Source organism: Marmota marmota, unplaced genomic scaffold (genome assembly GCF_001458135.2).
Source record: "Marmota marmota marmota unplaced genomic scaffold, marMar, whole genome shotgun sequence".
Classification (NCBI taxonomy): domain Eukaryota; kingdom Metazoa; phylum Chordata; class Mammalia; order Rodentia; family Sciuridae; genus Marmota; species Marmota marmota.
The window spans coordinates 20,219,854-20,247,384 of NW_026000093.1; the positions used below are offsets into that span (position 1 = coordinate 20,219,854).

The 27,531-nt window shown below is 36.1% G+C and overlaps 1 protein-coding gene across 2 annotated transcripts in view; it reads left to right on the forward strand.

Annotated features, from left to right (window-relative positions):
• Tox (thymocyte selection associated high mobility group box) overlaps window positions 1-27,531 on the forward strand; it is a 152,743-nt gene that overhangs the window by 108,300 nt on the left and 16,912 nt on the right. For both annotated transcript variants that reach the window (XM_048783024.1, XM_048783025.1), the window contains exons 5-6: window positions 9,991-10,221; window positions 21,698-21,778. In XM_048783024.1, the coding sequence (XP_048638981.1) occupies window positions 9,991-10,221; window positions 21,698-21,778 (312 nt within the window). The remainder of the gene's footprint in view (window positions 1-9,990; window positions 10,222-21,697; window positions 21,779-27,531) is intronic.

A 27,531-nucleotide genomic window follows, 5' to 3' on the forward strand; every position in this document is an offset into this window, starting at 1 on the left:
AAAAGTACTTTTGCTGGGTACAGAATTTCTAGAGGCACAGTTATTATTCTCCATCAGCATTTTAAAGATATTATATTATTCTACTGAGTCCTGGTTTCTGTGTTATTTGTGAGAATTCTACTGTTCTCTATTTTTCTTTGAAAGTAATCTGTCTTTACTCTCTTGCCTTTCGTGCCATGTAGCTTCATTGTGATATATGTGGGTTTCTTCACATTTATCCTTAATTTAATTATCTCCATCATATCTAGAAAATTTTTAATAATTTTTTTGAGATATTGCTTCTGCCCCATTCTTATTTTCTTTTCATTCTGTAATTCTGAAAGGATCAATGTTAGAATTTCTCATCTTATCCTTCACAATTATTTTCTTCTACATTTGCTACTTTCTTGTCTGCTGTGTTACATTCTGATTCATTTATATTTATTTATCAGTTCATACTTTCATGTCCTTTTTCAGATGTATCTAATCAAAATGAAATTCAAAATGATCTATTAAGCTTCAAATTTCAAATATATGTCTAGTTTTATTCTCAAATCTGGATATTTTTATAGTTGCTTGTTCTTTACTCAGATTTTAACTCTTTTATTCATACAAACAAGTTAAATACATTTGTTGTATACCCTCTCTTTGCTAATTCCAGTGCATGAAGTCTTTTGTGGACTGATTCTATTTTAATAGCCTATTTTGTTTCATTTTTCTTTTTATTCTTTATTTATAATCAATAATAATAATAATTTGCTTGTGGAATGAAAGCTGACATTTATTTAAACTTTAAAAGAATTCTTTTAGATCTGGCTTGAAGCCAGCATCTTTAAAATGCTGATGGAGAATAATAATTGAATCTAGAAATTTTATACCCAGCTAAAGTACTTTTTAAGGTAAACATATTCCCAACAGACTCTCAAAAATGAATTCTTTCATTATCTTCAAAGATGATTTTTAGTTGTTTTTGCCTGATATCTTGGACCATTATAATCTAGAACCACACTTTAGATTTTCAGATGACCCACATGGTAATGCAAATGGCTTTTGTTTTTGAATTTTAGCAAGAGATTTTTCCACCTCTTAGTATCAGGATTCTAGGACAATCATCCTTATAGGTCCTAAGACGACCCTTACATGGAAAATTACATTACTCTATCCTTGCATTGAGAGTCTCTTTTACATCCTGACCTTAATAGAACCCTCTTATAAACATACTGCCTTGGTGAACCATGGACTTTGTCTTCTATCTACTGTACCCTTTAATCCTTCACAGCTGTTTCCATAAAAATCTTCAGTATGAGAGCTGACATCAGTATTCTACTTACTTCTCTGGGTTTCTTCTTTCACCAATTTTTTTGCCTTCAGGAGTCTTACTAATTTCATCAGTATATGTGCTCTGACAAACTAGACAGAAACAAAAAGTTTTTATTCTCAAAGCAAATAAGACAAGTCACTGCAGCAGGAATTAAATAAGCCTTTATTGGTAACTAGCAGGTATTTACTACTGTTCCACAGTCAAGAAGACTCCTGTAGTAAAGTAAAAATGATAGATAGTTTTCTATAATCATCAAGGAAATGAAGCTGTTTTAAAACCAAATGTCCTGTCACTTTATTTAGCGATGGCACAAAATACTTAAAATTGGTACTTGAAAGCCTAGTATTTTCTACATCAAACTATATTTATTATACAATTGTTCAATACCTCAAATGATGTAATGCATATGATATTTTTAAAGAATTCCTTAGACTCCAGCAAACAGATGTTCCTATTTTTTGTTTGTTTGTCTGTACTAGGAATTGAATGCAGGGTGCTCTACCTCTGAGCTGCATCCCTAGCACATCCCCCTTTTTAACTTTTATTTTGAGACAGAGTCTCATTAAATTGCTGAGGCTAGCCTCATACTTACAATCCCTCTGCCTCATCCTCCCCAGTCGCTGGGGTTACATATATTTACCCCCCACCCGTGGCTGTCATTTACTTTACAAAAGAAAAAGTATCCCATTTGTTAGAGCTGAGCCTAACAAATTCATTCAGGAAAAATGATAAAATTCAAACAGCCGATGTCTGATTCCAAATTATTTTTACTAAGATCTATTTAAATAATTGAAATTATGCTAGGATAGAGTATTTTCAGGGAGCATGTATTCTTAGGCATGTCTTAGATGACTGAGCATATTTGATTAATTCATGGAATAAAAAGAAAGTGAGACTTAGCCACCTGGCATTTAATTCAGTAGGACCCTACCTCAACAGCTTGCATTCTTTATAAAGCAGGAGAAACCCTCAATCCAAAATAGGAAAAAATAAACATATCACCCTACTCAGACAAATTTTAAAAAGATCAAGTGGCTCCAATAAAATTGACAAATATAACTAGTAGGTGTATATAATTACAACTAACCTTTTTTTTTTTCTCATTTTAAAATGATTTCTCTGGACAGTAGCCCAAACTTTCTATTTCACATGAGGCCAACTGAGTGCCTTTGCTAAACTTGTCCAAAAATAATACTAAGCTGTGTATGGCAGAACCAAGGATCCTTAAAAATTAATTTGTGTTAAAAACTCTGATACTAACACAACGCGCCACAGTTGTGAGTCATTTCAAAAGTAAAGCCCTTCATGTGTGTTTGATGTTTTGAGTCATTGAATGTTCTGTTATTATTAATGGTACTAATAAACCCAATTGTAAAATGAAAGAAGTGCTACAGCCTTGCTGATTTCACAGTAACTAGATGACTTCTTTCCGTGCTTATTTGAATTCATTCTCATAAGGGGATTTTAGATAACACAGTTCAGAAAGAAAAGAATGAATTTAAGCAGCAACATTTTCACTTAGAGAAACAGTACCATCACCAAAAAGTGCTGTGATGTGCCCTGTTTCTATGGAGAAGATTTTATAATATTTACTTTATATGATAAGAGTTATAAGTGGAGTTCTATGTTGTTTGTTCAGCCTATTATGCAGATGGTGCTTGATTAAAATCTATTTTAAACTACAGCGATTACTGCAAGATAGTGTGCATTAAACAGCTCTCCCAGCTCCATTAAAGGCTTTGGGACCATGGCAGTTTATTTTAAATATGCTTATAGACGTTTCTAACTTCTCCAGGGATGTTTTAGAATCAGTGATTCTCTTTCCTTAATAATATTTTTGGGGTGCTGGGGATCAAACCCAGGGCTTTGTGCATGCTAGGCAAGTGCTCAACCACTGAGCTACACAGCCCCCTTTCCTTGATAATATTAAGATCATGTACTCTGAATTCTTAAGAAATATTATTTAAGCAATACTGTTGGTATATACTTTTTAAAAATATTATCATTTCCTTGTGATATATAAGTTAAATGTATCCCTTTAATTCAGCAATAAGACATGACAGGAGGTGAATTACCAGAAGCCTAAGGATACCTCTAGGGATTTGAGAGACATATCAAGGTCTTTGAGCAAGTTACATGAAGCATATTCATCTGGGAAAAGTTTATGCATGATTTCATTTATAAGTATTAGTTTTGTATTTGTGTATGCATTTATTCATTAGTGCTTTAAATGAATGGGAAATAAGTCTGTGGGTAATCAGAACAACATTTAGGGCTTTAGATCAGCCAGGTTTTAGTTGCTATGACTTTTTTTTTTAAGAGAGAGAGAGAGAGAGAGAATTTTAACATTTATTTCTTAGTTTTCGGCGGACACAACATCTTTGTATGTGGTGCTGAGGATCGAACCTGGGCCACATGCATTCCAGGCGAGCGCACCACCGCTTGAGCCACATCCCCAGCCTAGTTGTTGCTATGACTTTCATACAGTTTTTGTATGCATTTCACATTTTATTTGCCTTGTAATTCTAAGCTTTTGCTCAGTGCTAAAAATTACAAGAGCAAAAATATATGATGATCCACTGTATTACAGCATTGTACTGTTTCCATGAAGGATGCAGCAATGATTAAGACTTACTTTGTGCTTACCCTCGTGAGGAGATTTTATTTTTTTTATAAGGTTTCTCCTATATTCTAAAGATCATGATGTTGAAATTCACTCTCCAGTCATAAAAGCCCAGTAACTTTAAAAATATTGTACTCTAGAACTGCCTTGTATACAGTGTTGTACTGTGCAATACACAAGTCACTAGTTGTCTATAAATGCTTGCATTTAAATTTAATTCGTTACAATTCAGTTCTAAAATTTTGATTCCTCAATTGCGCTAACCACATTATAAGTGGTCTATACCCACATATGGCTAGTGGTTACCCTTTTGGACAGTGTAGAGAACATTTCTGTAATTCCAGAAAGTTCTCTGAGACATTGCTGTTCTGAACTATGGAAATCAGAACTTCTTAGAAACTTGAGATATAAAATTGTGAGCTTGTATCCATCAGTGCAAGAATTTAGGATCCAGATAGTACTCAAACTTCAGGTCCAGGGATATATTATAAATCCATTTAGCTAGTTTTTCTACCACAATCATATTCATCATCATTGTGTTCATCCCAAATAATCTATGGTCAAAAGAGCCAGGTATTTTTCAAAATGCAATACATTACTGGCATATGAATGCATCCAAATTATAGCAACATTTCTTTTTTCAAGAAAGCTTTGCATATGAGCAATGACCGTGTTCTTTTCACATAATTAACAAAACTACCCCCAGAAAGTAGGTTTTATAAACTCCAAGCTTGTTACATAGAATCTAAAGTGGCAGATCATTTCTGCCCCTTTCCAATGCAAGAAAAGTGTAAAAAGAAAAAAAAAAACAGATCAAGGGGCAAAAAGATTTAGCAAGCACCATCCTTGTATTCAGATATCAAAGACATCAAACCAAAGAGTGAATTTCCATTCCATTTATTATATCCTAAAAAGCAAAGCTATTGTGCATGCCCAGTAAGCCTTGATAGAAGAACATTGAGCAATATAATGAATAATTCTCTCCAAAGCACATTTTATTTTTATGAAAAGAGAGATCTTTCATACATAGCTTTTTTCCTAGCTTATCTAAGTCTTCTGTGGAAATTGGGCATTATCTTAAATAAATCATAGGTGGGTTCTATTAAGTCAATTCTATGAGTGGTCAGAGTATTATGATCCAAAAATATAGCTTTGATAATCTAGTTTAATTATTGAAGGAAAAACAATGAGTCTGGAATAATGAATCTGGAATATATTAGGTCTGTCCTTTAGATTGATCTTTCTAGATGCCAATTCTGTTCCATAATTTATAATTTAGACCAAGGTTACTATGCATATATATATTTAAAGGCAAAGCATAGTATGTTGTCAACTGAAAGCAGATCCATATGCTTTTACCCATGGCAAAGACAAAGATGATGTGCTGTTATGAAAATGTTGGGTAGTCTGGCTTTAATGGAGGTGACAGCCTGCTCTGCAGCTTAGTGCCTCTCAAATACCCAATCAGATAGACAATTGAAACTTCAGAGTTACATCCCATAATACATAAATGATGTTTTCTGAGCCTTCAAAATGTGGAGGCAGAAGTCATGACTTCTATTAAACAAAGCTCTGAGACTGAGCAAAACTGCATCCTGCTAACCCTACAAGACAAGCCAGGAAATTCTAGGAAAACCTTCCAGACAACTGACCAAATAGGTTGGTTGCATGAAGTTAAATTTAGAGTTTTCTACAGGGTTGCTATACATTGCCTCAAAATGATATACATTGTGATTTTGATACACTTAATATTTGAATTTCTTACTGGCAGTAACAAGTTCTCCTGCTTCGTCAGGTTTTGCCTACAAAGTAGAGCCCTGTGTCAAACACAAGAGGATAACTGTTTGAATACTAGTTTAATAAGGAAATGAGCATTAATACCTGTGGTTCAAACACAATTTTAGATAATAGAGGAGGGAAAAATAATTTGGGGAAATCCTTTAATGATAACATTTACAGTGCATGATAGGAGATTTATCTCTGTGATTCATATTTGATTATTTTGCAAAAAGATTGATATAAACTGCAGTCATGGAGATTTCAATGTGTCTGATCATTAATTTTTTAATTAAAGTTTAAAATGAGTCTAGGTAATTTTCAACATGGATAAGAATTCACTTATCTCTGCAATTTTATTCCCTTTTCCTAAATATCCCTGATCTTTGATGAAATATGCCCTCTAATTTCATGATCACTCTTTTTTATCCGGGTTTACTGAGGTATAATTGACAAATAAAATTGTGTATAATTAAAGAATACAACATGATGATTTGATACACATGTACATTGTGAAATGATCACTACAATTAAGTTAATTACCTCATCTACCCCCTCACATGGTCACCTTTTTTGTTGTTTTCTATTAGTTGTTTTTTGGTTTTTGTTTTGTTGTTGTTGTTGTTGTTGTTGTTTGTGTGTGTGTGTGTGTGTGTTGCTAGGAATTGAACCCAGGCCTTGTGCATGTGAGGCAAGCACTCTACCAACTGAGCCATATCCCCAGCCCTATTTTTTCTTTTTATTAACAATGCTTAAGGTCCACCAGTTTACTTGTCAAGTATACAATACAGTATTGTTAACTATAGTCATGATGCTGTTAAATCCTCAGAAGTTAATCATCTTGTAACTAACTGAAAGTTTGTACCCTTCAACCACTCCATGTTTAATATTCTTCACTGTGGACCTTGCTGACTTCTTTTATTTTTCTTTTCAGTAAGTGATTATGAATGTAAAACTGCCAGGTTTAAAAAATTGGAAAAGTATTTAAAAATTAGAGAAAAATTACAAAGACCCATCCTATAACCAAGGAAATTACTATTAACACGTCAAATACTTTTTAAATCTATGCATGTTTTCTCTTTCACTGCATATTGCTTATTGCCCTCAAGTGCTCAAATAGATTTGAGAGGATTAATCTCCTGTAACAGAAACCATTTGTGCTTTCATTCATTCATTCATCCAATTATGCTATGATTTTGTGATTTTATATTTGCTACTATTATAGCACATGTTAAACAGTTTCTGCATTTTAGGAATGATTATAAGATCAGTGATCAAAACTAGACCTGGACCTTGACTTCATAGTGCAGGGGCAGAAGATCATCTAACAGCCACACACAGATTATTGTATAAGTTTGATACATACTATGAATGGAACTATATAGAACTAACTGAGTGAATAAGAGCTCAACTTGAATTTGAGATATCTTTGAGATTTGCAAATACACATGCCCAACAATCACTGTTTCTATGCATGTAAAACTCAGGGAAAACATGAACTTAACAATTATCCAGTCACAAATAGGAGTGTAAACTCATCATACTTATGAGATTACTTCAGTACAAACTCATAGAAGAAGGGGATTTACAGAAAAAAAAAAAATCAGCAATGCTACCATATAGTGATCACTTGGAGAAAAATGAGCCAAAAAAAAAACATGATTCTTAACCAAACAAGGCCAGCAAAATAGGAGTGAAACCCAGAAAGGGTGGTATTATGGAACTCTTGGAAGACAGGGTCTTCCCGGTGAGAATCAGGTAAGGTTGGTGCTAAAAAGTCCTTTGGATTTAGCATTGTGGTGGGAAGCACACTCAAGCAATCAGCAGAGGCTGCATACAGCCAGCACAGACTACCACTTGGGGGAGTTTACTTGAGAAGAGGAGAAAGATATGACTATATGTAGCCTTGGGGCACAGGGAAAGTTTTCTTGTTTATTTGTTTGTTTGTTTTTTTCTCTCAAGGTAGTTAAATGTCAATTAAAAGAGTAAAGAAGAACAGTTGAGAGTGTGTGAGACTAATCTCCAACCCTTAGACATCTGATTACCCATATAAAGTTAAGACCTGGGCATTGGGTATTTATCAAAAGCTTTCCAGGTGATTCCAGTGTGCAGATATACTTGAGAACCTCCATTCTGTGTCACATAGGTCTATGTGTTTAATTTAGAGCCAGCACACCCATTTGTCCTATACCAGCTCAGCCCTATCATTCTAGTCCTCTGATAGGCTTACATGAGTGCCAACAATTTCACAGGACCACCTCTCAGATCCATCCTGGGGAATCTATCATCTAGAGTTAATCTACATTAGCTTGTCAACTCGGTTCAGAGCATCCTGTCCCCAAGGGGCTCTTTGATCTGCTTCAGTAGATAATTTCAGAATATTAATCTTTTTAAATATATTTCTCAATAAAGACAGAGAACTCATTTACCTTCCTTCCTAACTCTGTTTGAACTTGGGCATATCTTTCAAACTGAACATAAGGTATGCAACATGAGGGTCATCTCTTTCCATTCAATGAATTATTTTTAAATCTTCTAAGGCATCATAATTAATATTTGAATGTCTTTAACATTTTTTTTTAAATATATAACTATATGCTACCTCAGTGATCATAAAATGGTACTGCAACTGTTTTACAGTAGAAGAAACAAGGGCCCAGAACAACTAATTTAATGAAAAGAACACAGATAAAAATAATAAGTAAAAGGAGGGCATGGAGCTAGATCTGCTGATGTATCCACAGGTTTCTTAGTAGATCATTCTTCTGAAATGGTGGCAATTATTTTATACAAATGCCCCACCCAGCAAGTTATGTGGATCAAATATATATTACATTATATCTGCAAAGAGGAGAAAGTGAAAACTACCACAACAGTGGATGATGGAGTATCTGCAATGGCAATGGCCACTCAGTCAGGAAATAGTGCACATGGGACTTACATTGGTGGAAGTGGCATGTGGAAAAGGATTCTTCATTTACAGGACTAGTATGTATTCTATTGACTCATATAATTTTTATCAATGGAAAGAAATCATAGCCTTAATTCCTGATTTCATAGAATTGGTTGAAGTGAGATCACATCTAGTCAAGTAAAAAAAAGATGATATTCAGACATAAGTGTCTTAAACACATCAAGAGTGGTTCCCCACCACCACCATTTTATCAGAATAGCAATTAAAATTATCCACATAGTCATCCTTGAAACAATGGGAGAACATGGAATCTATTTTTAAATGGAGTAAAAAGTTGTCCTATAAATCTCTAAAATTTAGTTTTTAGAGGTACATTCTTCGATATGGTAGCCATTAGCTATTTGAATTTGAATAAGGCTAAAATTTAGTTCCATATTTCCTGAAGCCATATTTAAACGTTCATTGGCTTCCTATGGCTTGTGTCTATTGCATAGGATAATGCAGATTATAGAACTTCTCCATAATTGCATGGATCTAGGGTCAAAATTATGCCATTCTTTACACTATGAGCATTGCTAGGTTTTCCCAACAGCATTCCATAGACCTAAGTGTAAAGTGAAAAACCATTTGACTTTACTTACTTGACATGTTGCCCTTATGGTTTTAAAATAATTATGAAGATAAGAATGAACTCTCCAGAAGCAAGTTAGATTGCTCATGCAATCACATCACTACAAAAGAAATTTGCTACTGCCACAGTTACACTGAAAGAGAAAAAGAAAAAGAGTTAGGTGTTAGGTATAATACTTAATTGTGAAGCAATATTGTAAAAAGTATTATTATTATTATTATTATTATTATTATTATTATTATTATACAGTACCAAGGATTGAACTTAGGTCCTAGCACATGCTAGTTAAAACTGACCTATACCCCCTAGCCATTTATTTTATTTTGAGACAGGGTCTCACTAAGTTGCCAAGTGTGGCCTTGAATTTGCCATCCTCCTGCCTCAGCTTTTGGAATAGATGGGATTACAGGGATGTGCCTTCACATTCATCACTAAAGTTTTTTAGAACTATGTAAATTGAGCTGGGAGAAGAATGAATATGAAGATATGAATATGAATATGGAGAAGGATGAATATGAAGACTACACGAAATACAAAAGGATTATTTCTTTGTGCGTGTGTGTGCATGTGTGTGCACGTGCGTGTGTTTCCCTAGTGCTAGTGATTGAACCCAGTTCTTACATACTAGGTCAGCACTCTACCACTGAGCTATATCCCCAACCTCAAATATGAAGTTTTAGCTGAGACGACAACATTGGCCACAATTTTTCTGTTCCTCTACAATTGTGTGTTGATTTTTGTTTCAGATCAATGGAGGAGAGAAGCGGCCTGCCTCTGATATAGGGAAAAAACCCAAAACCCCCAAAAAGAAGAAGAAGAAGGACCCTAATGAGCCCCAGAAGCCTGTGTCTGCCTATGCGTTATTCTTTCGTGATACTCAGGCTGCCATCAAGGGCCAAAATCCAAATGCTACCTTTGGAGAAGTCTCTAAAATTGTGGCTTCGATGTGGGATGGTTTAGGAGAAGAGCAAAAACAGGTAAGAAGGGATTCAAAATGGAGAGGTAATCAACGTGATTTGAGACAATGTATTCACTCTTCAAGAGACGGTTTCTGAGGGCTTTGGGTAAATTCTTCTGTGGCTGAGAATGTGCTCCGTCAGAACCAGACTTTAAGAGATGTTCATATAAATTTTATCATTCCTCTATAAACAGCATGTTAGTTGCTTAGTCTCAAAGTTTATGTAACGTAGTTACTTTTGGAAGGACTTCTGTATATCACAGCCAGGATTACCTCATTCCTCAATGTTGCCAATGTGATCATAAAGACTAAAAAAGTCCTTAAAGTATTTTGAGAACTGTCCACACCTCTCTTCAGCACTTATTGTTTACCCTTTTGCCATCAAAACCCTCTTTGCTCTTTGCAAAATGAACCTCAAATTGAAGGGTTCTTACCCATGGTCATTTCCTAAAGACCTCTATGGTGTTATTCAACCCCCCATATTTATTTATACCACATTTCCAGGTTGTGTTAACTGGGACCAGATGCCAGCCTTTTCCTTCTCTTGTGGATTGTCATAGTGTAACTGAGGACCAAATGACACATGGTGGCAACAGCAAAGTAGCTCAAAAGAACTTAAAGTGGATGCAGGATCATAGAGACAGAATGAGAGTTCAGTGAACAGATATAGCCACACTAACAAAGAAGCCATTTTGATACCCTACATCAAAACCAGGAACTAGATGTGCATTATCACTAAGTGGACACTTATTGTCAAAAAGAAAACACTAAATAAGCATGATCATTAAAATAAGTCATTGGAATGACTATGCAGATGTACTTTGTGCATTGCAAAATACTGAGTTGCATTAATGATCATATTTGGCTATTGATAGAGACACTTAACTCTCTTCACCATGTCCTGAAAAGTAGGTTAAAAAAAAAAAAAACAGAAAATTTCAAACCTATTTATGCATCTAGAAGAATCTATATACTGTGACTATATGTCACCATCTATAATATTTAGGTTTTTATTAAGCCCTTTTATTCATTATCTCATTTGCTCTCTTCAATACTCATGGGTATTCAAATTTTGCAGACTGTGAAATGGAGCCCAGTAAATTAAATGCATTGGTTTATGAAGACATATTTGCTGAGCACTTATTTTCCAGGCATTAATTTAGACACAGGAGATATGGCAGAGAACAAGTCCTATTGTGTTGAAATTTTGTGTAAGATTACATGACTGATACATGAAATTACTATGACTAAAACTTGTCACTTAACTTTCAGTTCTTTTCCTGACGAACTCTTTGTAATCAATAATAATCATAATGATTAAACCAGTTGCTAAGGAAACATACAACCTGGCCCTTTGGCTCCCCTCTCCTATGTCAAAGCTATCTTCTGTCTTCTGTTTGTTCCAAGACTACCAGTCTGAAGGGATGCCTTCATTGGAGAGTACAGGCTCCTGACCTATGGAGCACTGTGCTGTAAGAGCCATCTTCGAGGATGGAGAACACACCACTGAAACTTTCTGTGTACTGAATTAAAATATCCATCTCCCTGTTAATAGGATAGTTGATATTGTGTTGTGTGATTCTAATTAAAACCTAATATAGTTGTTTCAGGATTTTAGAGCTGGTTTCTATTCTAACTCAGATCAATTTGCTTTTCTACTCCCAAATTCTGAGATATGGTTCCCAGTGGCTGTTGGACTTGAATCAAGGAGGAATTGCACAGAGAGACTTCAGTCCTCCTCTTAGTAGAGCATTGCTGAATGACAAACTAAGTGCATGGGAACCAGGAATCCCAACTCTGTCCCTCTTGAATCATTCCACATTAGTGCCTCCTTGTCCTACCCATGAAGTCATGTGTAAGGACACACCTCTCTCTCTGCTCCAGTAACCCCTCTGTGTATTCTTGGATATGCACTCAGCTTCAGTACACTTAAACTTTTTTTTTCCTTTTTGAGATAGAATTTCCTGAAAGAAACTTCCAGAAAGCAACTTCCCTCCCTAAGGACTGCATGCAGCAACTCTTGTTCATGAGAAGATAGGCATGATTTCCTGCTCAGCCCCTCTTTCCTACCCAATATTTATTTGGTGACTGAATGAGGAATATTGTTCCCAGGCTCCTTGATGCTGCATTGGCTTCTACTTTTGTCAGAAGCCTTCTTTTAAGGAATGTCAGTCGCCTCTACTAACATTCATCTTACTTCTAGTTCTCTGATCCCAGTCTTCCTAATTATTTCCCACATTCAGGATCAGTGGTTTTAAAAGAGGAAGATTGGTGAAGGTTTTGCCTAGTCTAGGATTGGTCCTTTATATTACCTATATTAAAAAAGAAGTACCTGTTGTTTCTGGTGGAAAAGAATAATGTTCATATGATAAAAAGCAGATAGTTCCTTAATGCAGTTTACAAAAATCAGTGGATTTCTTCCCACCAAGTCCATTGTAATATGGCTTTTTGTTTTTTATATAGCAAGAAGGAGGCTCCATGGTAGAGCATTTGCCTAGCAAAAGCAAAGTCCTGAGTTCAATCCCTAGTACCACTAAGGGTACTAGGTAAAATAGAAAGAAGAGAACATTAAGATCATATCCCACATCCTTTCTGTCTGACCATATAAGGTATTTACAGACCCAAAGAACATGAGATTGACCCAAAGAACAACTGTGATGTTAAAAAGAGAAATTATTCTCGTTCTCCTATTCTAGTTTTCAAAACTGAGGCCAAGCCTTTCTAATGTAGACAAGATCACAATTATGATTTTTAATGGCATATATATAATGACAAATGTTTTCCCTTTTTTCTGTTATATTTTATTTCTAAATTAGTAAGTAACTCACAACCAGTCTACCTTTGGGATCTCTCTTCATGTAAATAGTTGGGGGAAGAATTCATTTTTATAGATGAAGGATGAAATTGCATATAGGTGACCTATATAACTCATTAAGTATTATAAAGCAATCTCAGAATCAAAATCCAATTGCTAACAAAAGTTCAACCAAGGTTGTTTTGGAACATACTTTGAAAGCAATAACTCCATGTTTTGTTTCATATAAAAAGTAAATGTTTTAAAATTTGAATACTTAGCAAACAAAGAGTTAGCAAAAAAAGGTATTGGGAGCAATTTGGGTCACCCTAAGATGGTTTATCCCCAAGCCTGATGCTCCTTTGACTTAATAGGGATTTGACATAGCCTGTTCCTTCCTCATAAAAGATGATCTTGCTTAATAAAGAAGAAAGACTGCAGATTATGCTAAAAGGTTTGGTTTATGACACACACAAGATACAGGCCCATCCCAGGGACAAGCAAAGGAGGGTCAACTGCATGAAATCTGACGCTGCTTACAAAAGGGAGCATGTTGCATCAGACAGGCCACCTCTCTGCAGCAGTCCCCAACAGTTTGCAAGAGTTGCCAGCAAAGCAAACAAGCCTCCCTCAAAGGCACATTTGGGCAACCAGGAAATTTCAGCAAAACATCCCAAAGTGTTATTATGCTCTATTACCACCTGTTCTCTCCCTTTATGTTGACTCATGGTGCCAACATACCATAATATCTGTTTCAAACTTAAATTAATTGTGCTTTATTCTCATTTAATATTCAAATTGGGGAGCGTGCACACTGCTATGTATTTTTAAAGGAATATTCTTAGAGAAGATTAGAGGCTTAGTATTAAACCTCATAATATTGGACAAACATGCATGTTACAGAACAAACCCACATGGTGTTTTCATCATTGTGTAGGCAGCTGGTTGGGGTAGAAGGCTAAGATCTCACGTGCCACAATTGTTTGAAAATCCTGTTGTCATAATAGCCCTCAATTACGAATAGCTACAAATATAAACACAAACCGGGCAAAAGGGAAAAAAAAATTATTGATGACTTTGGGGGGGGGGGCTCAGGAAATTACAATATTTAAGGAAAAACAGTTATTAGTGGGATTACAACTGAATGTTTTTTTGACAGCCAGAGGGAACATGACTAATAGAGAGGCCCTGTGTTCCCAGCACCCTCTCCTCCTCATTGTGGAGGATAGGCAGGAATAAGCCGCTGCAGATCTTGATTTTTCAGAATCCAATTCGGGTGAGAAACTATATGTACTTTGGTTTCTGCAAAGAATCTTTCAAAAGAAGAGAAATCAAAAGGAAGCTGAAAGAAGCGATAAAAATCCTCCAGGAACACAAAACTTCCCTCATGAATCATTCCTACCAAAGCCACTGAACAAACTCTACATATCAGAGATCTCTCCATTTTAATACTTTGGAAGATGGTGCTGAATCTGGAATGGAAAGAGAATTGTGTTTGGGATTCCAACCGGGGGTTTTAAATGCTAATGACTCCTAAGACAATGAGGAGCCCATTTCAGAAGCATACCAAGTTGTTTAAAAGGCACCAGATGGAGAAAGGGGAATAAAACACAAATAATGCTGTGATGTTGGTCTTTGCTACTTATCTTCCACTGACTGGAACCTACAGAGAAAGAAAAAGAATAAGTTAACAATATCATGCCCTTTGTATTTAGGCTTCTTGGAGTTTCAGCCACCCTTAGCATATTTTTTTTAATGATATTCCAGCTAAATTTCTTATATACCTCTGTGGCTTCTGAGTTTTCAGATTCTGGTCATACTAGGCTAGGACCTGGGTTCCACGGTGACAATATAGCACAAATCAAACCTGACAAAATTAAAAAGGCAGTTCATCTTGGAAGCAGAACAGTTTGGTCCAAAGAGCAATCAAGGGTTCCTGAGTCCTTTCTAGCCCCAGAAAGTCATCTTAAATCAGAACCAGATGTAAATTACTAAATGAACCTTAAGTTCCTAATTGGAGACACAGTTGGGCTGTGAGACATTTAGCAAATTACAAACAAAATGTTCTTGTTTACATTACATTAAATGGCTTTAAAGCTGCAGCCAAAGAGCTAAATAAACATGCTGTTATGCTAAAAACGGAGTGGAAAGCCTATTCAGAGTCTGGTGCTTTGGGGGACAGCAAGCCCACAGGGACTGAGAGAAGGTATTTCTATAAATGCTGGTCCTATCCTAAAAGAAGGGAGTGGATCTACATGGAGATGTAGAGCCTAATGAGCAGATATCACTTGCGGAGGAACCTTCTGAGTGCTATAACATATGCCTTCTTTCAGGATGCATAATTCATATCCAAGGATATTAGCCACAGCAGTTCAGCTCAATAGCAGCACCTCATTATTTTATCTCTCAGTATTTATTCCTATGTTTGACGCCTCATGAAATTACTGTTAATGTGTTTATATAAGGGCAGATCTGACACAAGTGGGAAGAATGTAATTTCCTACTCATTCTTCCCTGCCGCTGCGTCCTCTTCCCTAGTAGAAGTGGCAAGTGTAAATAGTTAATTTGCTTCAATTATGAGCCTGTCCTGCTAAATTAGAAGCAGCAGGAATATGAAGAGCCAGAATTATACTTAGGAGGCAGCTGACAAATCCTCTGAGCCCACAGAATCAAATCATTTACTCCTCACTGGTGCTCAAACACCCACTACATAAATGCTGCCGGGTTTTTCCCCCCCTTATCTTGTGATAAAATTTGGATTTTATGTCAACAATACTTAAGGTTAAGGAAAATCCTGTTGCACTAGACCGTTCACATACATTTAGTTTCTCCATTCTTTTAAGGCTAGGAGGAAAGGATAGGTAAAACAATTGTTCATTGAAAAATTGTAGCATGTAAGTGACGTTCATTTTCATCAATTTGAAACTCAAAAATTAAAGTGTATAACATAACATGGTGAGCGTATTTTATTTCTTAAACTCAGATACTCACCTATACATAAGTATTGGTACATCATTGTGGTTATTGTTTACCATTATGGGTACAAACATATGTAGTGCCTTTTTTAAAATATTTTTTAGTTGTCAAAGGACCTTTATTTTATTTCTGTGCGGTACTGAGAATTGAACCCAGTGCCTCATACATGCCAGACAAGTGCTCTACCACTGAGCCACTACTCCATATACACTGCTGGAATAGATATTTCCTTTGAAAGTTTACATGAATTTCAAATGAAGGGAGATAACTCCAACATGATACTCATTCAAGTCTGTTGTGATTTATGTATTATGTGCAACAATGTTTGGGGTAGGTTATATATCTGTCCATCAAACCTCTTATTTCCATGGATGTATCTTCTCTTAGAAGATGCAATTTAGCAGTTTGTCCTTGGCACTCATGCTAATGCTGATTCATAACAGAAAAAATCCTTTTCAAGGGATTATACACTCAGTAAATAGTCATGCGCTGCATAACTGACGATGGTCCCATAAAATTATATTGCCTAGAGATATTGTTGTCTTAGTTTGTTTAAGTGCATTCCATGATGTCTCCATACTAAAATATCACCCAATGGTCCATTTCTTAGACCATACCCTGTTGTTTAGTGTTGCATGACTACATTTCATGAGCACCTATTATGAACCAAAGACTTCCTTGCATGCTGGGGCTTCAGCAGTAAACAAGATACAGGACCTTGTGATTGTGTACCTGACAGAGGCATCAAAGAGAGTTCTCACCACTAGGCAGAGCCACTGAGCAAACAAAGATGGATGTGTATTTTTGCCAGATTTATTGGATTCCCACCATGGTATTGCCTGCCACATACAGGCTTTAATATATTGGGTAAATTGGTTATTCATTCTAGTATGAGCTTTCTTATCTGTAAAATGGGCATGATAATACCAATGTAACATTATTCATTTGTGGGGGTGGATGGGGAACTGAGGATTGAATCCAGGGGTGCTTTACCACTGAGTTACATCCCCACTCCTTTTTATTTATTCATTTATTTTATTTTGAGACAGGGCCTTTTGCTGAGTTACCGAGGTTCTCACTAAATTGCTGAGGCTGATCTGGAATTTGTGATCCTCCTGCCTCAGCCTCCCAAATTGCTGGGATTATAAGTGTACACCATTGTGCCCAACCAATGCAACATTGTTATTGAAAGAATTAAAGATTATACATGTGTGTGTGTGTGTGTGTACATATATAGTGCCTGACACATGCACACAAAAAAAATGCACACAGTCAAGACAATTTTTAAATACATTTTTTTATTCCATAGCTTCAGTACCTTGCAACATAGTAGGAACATAGCAGATACTTAATCCACTGGCTAAAATTAATTAAACAATGTCATACCTACCTAGTCATCCTCACTTAATAAATCAGCAGATATGAATTATAGTCATTTTTTAAGGCTAGGAGCTCGCTTCTGTTTCCTACCATCCCAGAAACAGATCTTACCAATATTATTGAGACCCTTTAGAATTAAAAGTCCTCAAAAGTGATCAATGGCAAGATTTTTTTTTAACCCATTTTTAAACACTACCTATTTCTTATCCTCTGAATGCAACTTTGCAAAAATTCTTGATTTGGAGTCTTTAAGAAAATGCCAAGCAAATAACATAAGGTAGAAATTTAACCACAGTGAAGGGCTAAGCACTATATCAACACAGATGCACTTGTTGCAGCTGACCTAAACAATAACAGCCTTAGCCAAAGGTATATACTCTAAATTTCCAAAGCATAGCAGGGAATTGTGATTAAATTATCCCTCTTTATACTTAACAATGTTGCTAATCATTTCCTTTAAAATAGGTAATTGTTGTGAAAATCACATTAGAATTTAACCAAACTGAAAAAAAAATTAGGTTTTTCTACAGTGTTTGAATAGAATCCAGAATTGGAAGAATTTTACACTTTTTTGCTTATGACTATAATAACTGTCGAAATAAACCACTAGTAGAGATTAAGAGCCAGAACAGAAAAGAAGTAAAAAAGAATTCAATGGTATTTGTAAGATGTTGCTTTTTTGTATGAGTTGGATGGATTGTTTGTTTGGGGAAGGAGAAGAAAGTGAAAGAATGAAAGGACAAATTGTATAATATTTTTTTTTTCTGTTTAAGTCTGTTGTCCTCATTGATGAGGAACTGCTGATTTTAATTAGAGATCGTCAGCCTATAAAAACATGTGCATGCTGGTATTTAGTGCATTTTAAAAATGACTTGGTGAATCACTGGGTCACGCGAACAGGATTTAGATTCTCCAAAGTTGCCATTTGATGTGTATCTACGTATGTTTTAGTTTAGCCATTATATATGTTTTAGTTTAACCACTGAGATGCAATCCTTAAATAGGATATGGTTGCTTTCTTGGAATAACAAACCACAGCGTATAACTAAGTTAGGGCAGGATGAATTCAAAAGTGTTTGGATGAGCTGGGGGAAAATGATAAATGATGTATTATGATTTTTAAATCCTCATCTGGCCAACTTTGCACTTTATTTCAAACAGCTGTGGACCATTTGGAAGCCATTTTGTAGCTCAACTGAGTACTAATATTTACTGTATGAATCACATACCTTTAAAATATTTGTCTTTCCCTGAGAGAGAGAGACTGTTTCTTTCTGAAACTTAACTTTGACATAAATCAAACCCATCCTCATAGGTTAGGTTTGTGCACTTGATCATTGTGGTGGTCATTCATTGCCAAATGCAATCCTGCAAGCTTAGTGGTGTCTTCAAATAGAGCACTTTCTCCATTTGGAAGATTTGAAACATTTTGGGGGAACATTTTACTGAAAAAAAATTTAAAAATATGTTCTAAAATAAGAATTTCCCCCACTTACCTTGTGTGTCTGTAACTCTTACATACTAGCATCATTCTCTTATATTTGAGCTCTTTGAACAATTCCATTAAATATAAAATTCAAACAACATCCTTGTCCAATTTTAAAAGGTAACATCAGGAGAAATACACAGTGAGTAGTATATTGGAGTCATTAGGTAGTTCTCAAAGGTGGAGGTTCTGATTATTGTGGTATAGACCACCTCGGATTTTAATTCTGATCTGGACTACTCCCCTTTAAACACAATTACAGAAATATACCTCCTGAAATTACCCCCCTTTGAATTCTCCCTCTGAACATCTGCAGCTATTCAGGAAAGAGTGGATCCATTAATCCAATGTAATGTGACGTGATGAGTTTACTGTTTTCTAAAGTGGCATTTAGGCACTTACACGATGATCCCAACATAGCCAATCATCAATAGCCAATAGGGAGCCATTTATAGAAAACAGAGAACTCTGAATGCTAGTCAGGTATCCCATAACAACATCGATCCTGGAGTGAAAGCAGGGCACATGTTCAGCCTGAAAAGCATGGAGTTACCACCTTTCTCCCCTGGTTGTTAATCAACAAATTTCAGGAAAGTTAACACTTTGTGAAATGTTAACTGCCAGGAGCCCCATGAAAGGATAGCATCGTAGTAACACTGTTGCTGTTTCAATAGAAACTCAATGAAAGAAAGATGAGAGATGCTAGAATCAGGCCATCTGGCAATATCATCTTATCTGCTGCTACTTAGAAATGACACTTTGGGCGCTGCTGACAACCAAAGTGTGTTCTGTTTACCTTTGGAAGCTAAACGAACCCCAGTTAACTGATGGGGTCACCTGGTGTAGCATATTAATAAAAACATGATACAACTCTGTAAGGTACACAAATGTGTATTACCATCAAAGATATATTTACTAAATATTTCCTTCCAAGTCCTCAATAGTATTTCTATCTGTGTGGGAAGAAAACCCTCTCAGAACAGTTTTAAGGTTTTAAAAGTAAATGTAAACTTTGTCAGTTTGAGGTCATTAATTATAAATTGTGTCTTGGAAAGAGGTTTAAGGAAAAATTATAAACAGAAGTCTCTCAAGATTTCTACTATTTTTTTGTTTAAAAACAACAAATGAAAGAGATATGGAGTATTGTTCAAACCATTTGCTCCACCCTAGCATTTATCTGTTTTCTTGGGTAAATTTTCAAAAAGGGATTTGAATGAGAATTCCAATAAGTCAGTTCAATAATTTAGAATACTCTTGTAATTTTGAAATACTTCTGTACTTGACTCAAAAGATTTATTGCCTTTTCCCTTTAAAAAATTCAAAACTCTTAAATAGAATTTTTAAAGTTTCTTTTGCTTCCTATTTAGTAGTGAGGGCAAATGATCATATGATTAATATTGCACTAATTCTTGAGGCTTTTTAAAATTGGCTTTATTACACCAAAATGCCAAGTGTAAAAGTCAAGCCTAAAGGCCTACCTACAGGAGAATAATTAGCACATTCATTTCATAGGGTCTTATTATAATTCTGTTGACAAGGTTAGTCATTTGTTTACCTTAAATAAAATGATCTGCTGTAATTAAAATATTCGTGAGTAAATAATTTTTCTCACATTTTGAATTTTGCAGTTGGAGACTGGGCTCAGCAACCCACAGTCATCATTAGAAACCAGAAATTGACCTCTCCTGCCAGCTAACAGATATTTGGTCTCTAGACATAATTTATATTTAAATACTCTGAGGAATTCTAAAGCCACTTTTCAATACTAACCAGTGTCTGGTTTTGAGCTGAGCAGTATGAAAGTCTTGTGCCCTGCTGTAAAATTCAAGATGTGGGAAATTTAAAATAGTCACATCAAGGAAAACACATTTTAGTTTCCACAGCCATTGTTGAAAAATTTTTTGTTCTTTGGGGGGCTCATTTCAAAAGATTGCCAAACATATAGTCTAAAGCCTCAAAAGAATCAAGCTTAATGGCAGCAGATGTGTTCACTGGGCCCATCTTTCACTTTGCAATCTAACGACCCCTCTCTGTTTAATTTAGCAATGTGACCTTTAGCATACAAGCAATTCCTTTTTCCATTCTTTGGCCCAATTTTGGATGATTTTACTTTTATTTTCAAGATGATTTCCTCTCAAAACTGAAAACTTGTATAAACGGAAATTCATTTTAGACTATTGTTGCCTTTTCAAAATGAGGTGTCCACAGATCCTTGTCTTCCAGTGGTTTTGTTGAAAGGGACATGACCTATGCAAGCCTGGCATACATGTGGTCCTCAGCTGCTGGGGTCCCCTTCCACTCCCACATGTGTTCTTGACTGTGACCCCTGACTTCTGGAGTCTTTGAAAATAGAACCTCAATGCTAAAAATCTTAAATTAATGATGAAACTACAAACTCTATTGCATGTCCTTTGATTGGTTTATTGAACATGATATGTCATTTTTTATTTCTCTTTGTTTTTGTATTTAGCATGGAACATAAATATTAGGATATGACAGCACTGTGGAATTGTCTGTCCATCATATAAATATGAATACATTATTTATTCAGGTGTGGTTTCCTTGGGAACCTTCATCAATATTATCTATCTAAGCCAACTACTTCTGTTCTCAAAGTAACCCAGATAAAGTCCTTTCATGTGCATTATGTAAAATGTAAAATTTTAACATTGTTAATCTTCTTATCTTGTCTACTTCTGATCTTTCAAATTTGTTTCCATGGGAAAACACTATCTTCAGGGAGATATATATTATTATATAATTATATGTATGTGTGTGCAATTATCATTCTGTATTGTATGTCTCTGAAAACAAAAGCAGATGCACTTTCTAATTTAAGACTCTTTGTTGTTGTCACAGGTCTATAAAAAGAAAACCGAGGCTGCAAAGAAGGAGTACCTGAAGCAACTTGCAGCATACAGAGCCAGCCTTGTATCCAAGGTAACGTGCAATTGTGTGGTATTGTGACGGATTGTGGCCATCTCGTGCAGACTTTGATAGTCATTTAAAAACATAAAAGATCACTCTAGCATTCTGCACAGTCTTCTTTGTTGGGAAAAAAAAAATACCATCCTAAACAAACCTATAAGTTATGGAAATATTTGTTCATCACTAAAGGATCAGAGCTCACCCTCTTGGCTTTTCATAAAAAGCTGTTCACGTATGAACTTTTGGTTTGGTAGAGTAATTGTGATACATTCTTAATCCTGAACCAACTTTCCATTTCTCCATACCCAACTCTTAAATCACCTCCCTCCTTCCCATTGGCCTTTACTGAGGAGATGCCAACTATTTTAAGTTCCAGCCTCATTGCATCATGATTAAAGAAAAAAAGCTGGCCATGAGGGAAAGAAATAAATCACATCATTTTGTTTGAAAATAAAAACACCACTTAAAAATGTTTTGTGCTTCAAAATATCTTACACACCAAATCCTGCTCTTGGAAATACTCAAGAATTTTCTCAGTTTGGTCTCGTGTTATTAAAAGTGCATTTTCCCCTTGCAGAATCCTCAAGGAGGTGACCACAGCAAGACTGGGTTGAGTCTAGAAGGATTTGGCACTGTGTCAGCTCAAGTCTGGACTTGGCTGTTAATTTGTTCATTGTGGCCCTGGGGCTCTGGACATCATCTCATTCATGCATGAAATACTTTCTTTTTTCATCCACAAATATCCATTCCCATTCTAACAACTCTAAAATAATTATATAAAGTAGCTTCTTTTTAAGGAAAATATGTGCTGAATTGATTGATGCAGAAAAAATAAGAAAGAGGGCAAAATACAAATAAGGAATTTCAGTAGTGTTGGTCTAATTCGACTGCCTATTCCACTTCTAAAATATGACACTATGAGAAAACTTAGTATTCGTGATTTAACCTTCTAACTCTCTTGCATTGTCTCAGGCTAGAGCTCACCATTGCTAATTCATCTAACTCCTTTTGAAGCTGTTTATATTTTCTACTGATACCATTTCACATTTTGGTGTGTATGTGTGTGTGTGTGTGTACACACCAAAATATGTGTGTGTGTGTATATATACATCTATATGTACACATACATATAGATGTATATGTATGTACATATAAATATACATATATAATTCACAGAATGTACATGAACTCATAACAAAATTTGGTGGATAAATATACATAAATATAATACACGGAATGCACATAAAATTATAACAAAAAAATAAGCAAATGTTGGATCCTTTCAGTCATTACTCATATTGATATTGCTACAGATCGATGGGCCAAATATAAAGGAGACTTGGAAAAAATGAATTCTCTCTATCTCATCCAAGATAAGTTTCTTTTTGAACATTTTAAATAGAGTTTCAGAGCATTTTAACACATGAGAAAATCAATACAGGAAGTTCCAGTCCCAATACAAAGCACTCTGGTTAATGACATGCAGATTGCCAGAATGCTATAGTACTGACTAAGCCTTTACTTCCAAAACAAGTGTCCTCAGATTTGCTCTTAGCTGCAACTTTTCTCACTATTCAGCCTCAGAGCTGCAACCCCCAGTATATGGCAATTTATATAAATGCTGCGAATTGCCGTTTCTACATTTAAGAAACCAAGCACTTTTTTTACAGCTTACTCTGACATTTTTCTTCTCTTTGGCAGTGGGGATTTTGCTAGAGCTGTTGAATCTCTATTTATGTACAACTATCTATTATGGTATACAAATTGAAGGAAAGTTACAATCACTTTTCCAGGTTGGGAAAAATGACTCTCTTGATGCTGTATGTGAGCAGGTATTTGCTGTATAACCTTCTACACACCTACAGAAAAATGTACCAAGCTACCCTCCCAAAGCATATGGTACATATATAAAAATTCATTTCTTTTCCATTTTAGTTGTGACTAGGCAAAAATAATAGCCATTCATATATAAACATATATTTTTCTACATTATAGGGGTTTTTTTTACCATGTTTTAAATTATTTCCCTATTCCAAAAGTCTTAAAGCAGCAAAGAGAAAATTCTTCTTAATATAATAGTTAAAATTCTAAGGAATCACATGTGACAGCCAGGCTCTCTGTTGATTTTTTAAAAAAAAATTTTTCCACTAATTCATTATTTATTTGGTAATTTTTTTTTTTCTGGGCATGTGGTCTTTGCCAGGTTTAGAAGATGCAATGGTGAACCAGCAAATTCATTCCCTAGACATTAAGAACTTTTTGTTTTATTGAGAGACCAATAGTGAAAATTTAAACTAATAAATAATCAAGGTATTTTAGAACCTAAGGGCATAAAGCAAAGGATCTGTTGGGCGGGATTTGCAATAGTTTCTTGGAAGAGGTAACATGGAAATTGGGGATCCAAGGAGGACAGAAGTTTGCAGAAAAAGAGAGACTAAGGGGAAAGTAAAACAGGCAGCTCTTCAGCAAGTGCAAAGACTTGGGGTGCAAAACATCTCTCTGAGTTAAGAGGAGATTGGTATTTCCAGAGCTAAGTGATCAGGAGCATGAATAGAGATGAACCTGGGAAGGTGGACAAGAGCCCTTCACAAATGCCTTGCAGGGTGGTAAAAGGAACCAGGGTTTATTCTCACTTGGAAGGGAAGCCACTGAGTGGATTTCAGTAGGGGATGGCATGAACAGGTGGACGTTTTTAAAGGATCACTTTATGTGCAGGAGTTCCCTTAATACTCTTGCCTTACTCCTTGAAGTAGGTTTGATTCCCAACATTTCACTAAAGAGGAAGAGTAGCACTCAAGTAAACAGAGACATAGTGATGAAGTTGGCATTGATCTAAACCACTCCTTGGCCCTTCTTCCTTTTCTTTTTGTCGGGGGGCGGGGGAGGGAAGTGTGACCCAAGTCCTATTCTTGGTCTTTCTGATGGGCCCTGCTACATCTGCCAAACCCCATTTCCCCAAAGTCATTCTCTCTTCAAAGGTCATTCTTACCCACGAAAAACTGTTTTAACTAGAATGCTGTGTTCGTTTTCGAAGGTTCTTCCGAGCAACTCTGGTTTACTCCTCCAGAGTTGCATATTTTGGAATCTATTTTCTCTGCAATGCATTCATTTTGCCAAATAAGGCTTTTCATTCCTAGGCCAGTAGATCTTGGTCACTTGCAGTCACATCACAGGGTCTGCTGCTTCCTCTCTGGGATGTGCTTTGCATCCAGCACAGGGTGCTCAACACCTGTTCCATGTCAGGCTGATGGCTAGGTGCTGAGAGACATAAATGGGTAGGAGAGATTCTGGTGGAATGTTTCTTGATACTTAGAAGTTTGAAGCTGTACTCTAAAATTAGCTACTTCTTCCAGAACCTGAAGCTGTCATGGGATTAACAATGCTCTCCGCCCCTTTCAGTCATTAGTTCTTTAGTTTACATGTATGATATGCCATCTAATACAGCATATTCATTAACATGACCCCAGGCTTGAGTAAATTTGAAATCTACCTCCCTCTCCCTTCCAAAAAATAAATGAATATTCTCATCTTTGTACTTTCAAGTGATACATTCATACATATCATCAGCAAATTGTTGGATTGAAATTTTTTTCACAGTAAGATCACAAATACAAATGGCATCCTGCTACTGGGGTGCCCCTTGGGGCCGTACACTGTGCTAGGCTTTTTGTGTAGATTCGGTTTCCACCACAACTTTGTCCTGCACAGTAGGATAGAGCCCTGCTCTCTCTGGGCAGAGACTAAATAGCTTGCCCATGGTGAGGAAAGAACACTAGTGGCAGAATGAGAACTCAGACTCCTCAGTGTCCTGGTCCAAAGGTTCTAGGCTTTTCTCTACCCTGAGCAATTGTCAAATATTTGCATCCTTAGAACTGGTGCCTCTTATTCTCTCTGATAAAATTCTGTGCCTCCTTTTACATATGAACAGTTTAGAGTACAACCCAGCAGGCTGTGTACTCGTAGCTGTCACACCACATCACTGCATCTGGAGACTAGCCAGAGACCTTTAGGGAATCGGCCCTGCAAAGGGTTTGGAAGCCACTACTTTGTACCACCTTGTCCTAGGAGAGTGGCTGCTTCACCTGGTCATGTGGAACCAGTGACAGAAATGCCCAGTTGGGCTACTCCCCACTGTTCCAGCATGCTGCAATTACCCATCAATAGGAGCATGGAGTCCTGCAAACAGAGTTAGGTAGACCCCAGAATAATTTATCCAATTTTACACTCTGTAAGTTATTAAAGGGAGAGGTGGGAAAGGGGAAATAATTGCTAAAATATCAAAGATGAAAAGGTAGTAGCAGAGAAGAGAGGATTCAAGTTTATTAAACCTGCAAAACAGAGAGGGTGCTCAAGCCGGCAGTGGAAATTAGACATAAGACAGAGATGACTCGAAGTCCATTTTCTCGCTGTAGGTTCCATTTCAAACTAGAAGCATTAATCAGATCGGGGCATTGCTGAAATCTGGAATTGTTGTACTAAACAATTTCTTTCCTTAAAAAATATAAAAGCAGAAGCTTATAAATGAGAGTTGAAGGTCTCTGAGGTACCCTCAAGCTCCTGGGTATGGGTTTTTTTTTTAAATAAATGACAGCAGAATGTATTACAATTCTTTGTACACATATACAGCTCAATTTTTCGTATCTCTGGTTATATATAAAGTAGGTTGACACCAATTCATGTCTTCATACATGTACTTTGGATAATGATGTCCATCACATTCCACCATCCTTGCTAACCCCCTGCCCCCTCCTTCCCCTCCCACCCTTCTGCCCTATCTAGAGTTTGTCTGTATGGGTTTAAGGGAGCCATATTAGAGGACCTCGAAAAGAACCACCACTGTCATACTGGGGGAGTGCTCAGAGGGTAGAAAAGTCTGGAGCCACTGGGGATGAAGGAATATGGGTTCAAATTCCAGGTTTTCTACTTTCTAACTCCATGTTTTCATTCGGTTGCTTAGATGTTCCATGACTCAACTTGCTCAAGTGTTAAACAGAGAAGACACCATCTATGTCATAGAATTTCCAGGAGGATAAAATAAGAAAATCTATATAAACTGCATGGTTCACTTGAGGATATTGCACTAAATGAAATAAGTCATTTGCACTAAAGACAAGTGCTACACAATTCCACTTCTATGATGTATCTAAAATAATCAAATGTAGAAATTCAAAAAGTGGAATGGTGGTTGCACAAGGCTGGGGTGGAAATGGGGTGCTGCTAATCAAAAGGCCTAAAGTCTCATCTAATCAAGATGAATTAGCTCTAGAGATCTCTTGTATCCTAGTAAACAATCAATTTTTGCCCACCTAAAAATTTAAGAGAATAGATCTCATATTAAGTATTCTTACCACAATAAAATAAAATTTTAAAAATTTAATGATGAACTCTGTAGTTCAGGATGTTGAACACAGGAAGCGCTTAATAAATGTAAGCAATTCTTAATTTTATTTTTAGCATTATAGGTGTGCAAAGGAGTAGGAACGATTTGTGTATCATTGAAAATTTAACTGGGTCATATTTTTAATTTGGCTTCAAAACTACTTTGTATAGCTGGGCTCAGTGGAGCACAAATGTATTCCCAGTGGCTCTGGAGGCTGAGGCAGGAGGATTTGATTTGAGAGTTCAAAGCCAGCCTCAGCAAAAGTGAGGTGCTAAGCAACTCAATGAGACCCTGTCTCTAAATAAAATACAAAATAGGGCTGGAATGTGGCTCATTTGTTGCGTGCCCCTGAGTTCAATCCCCAGTACTCCCCCTCAAAAAAAAA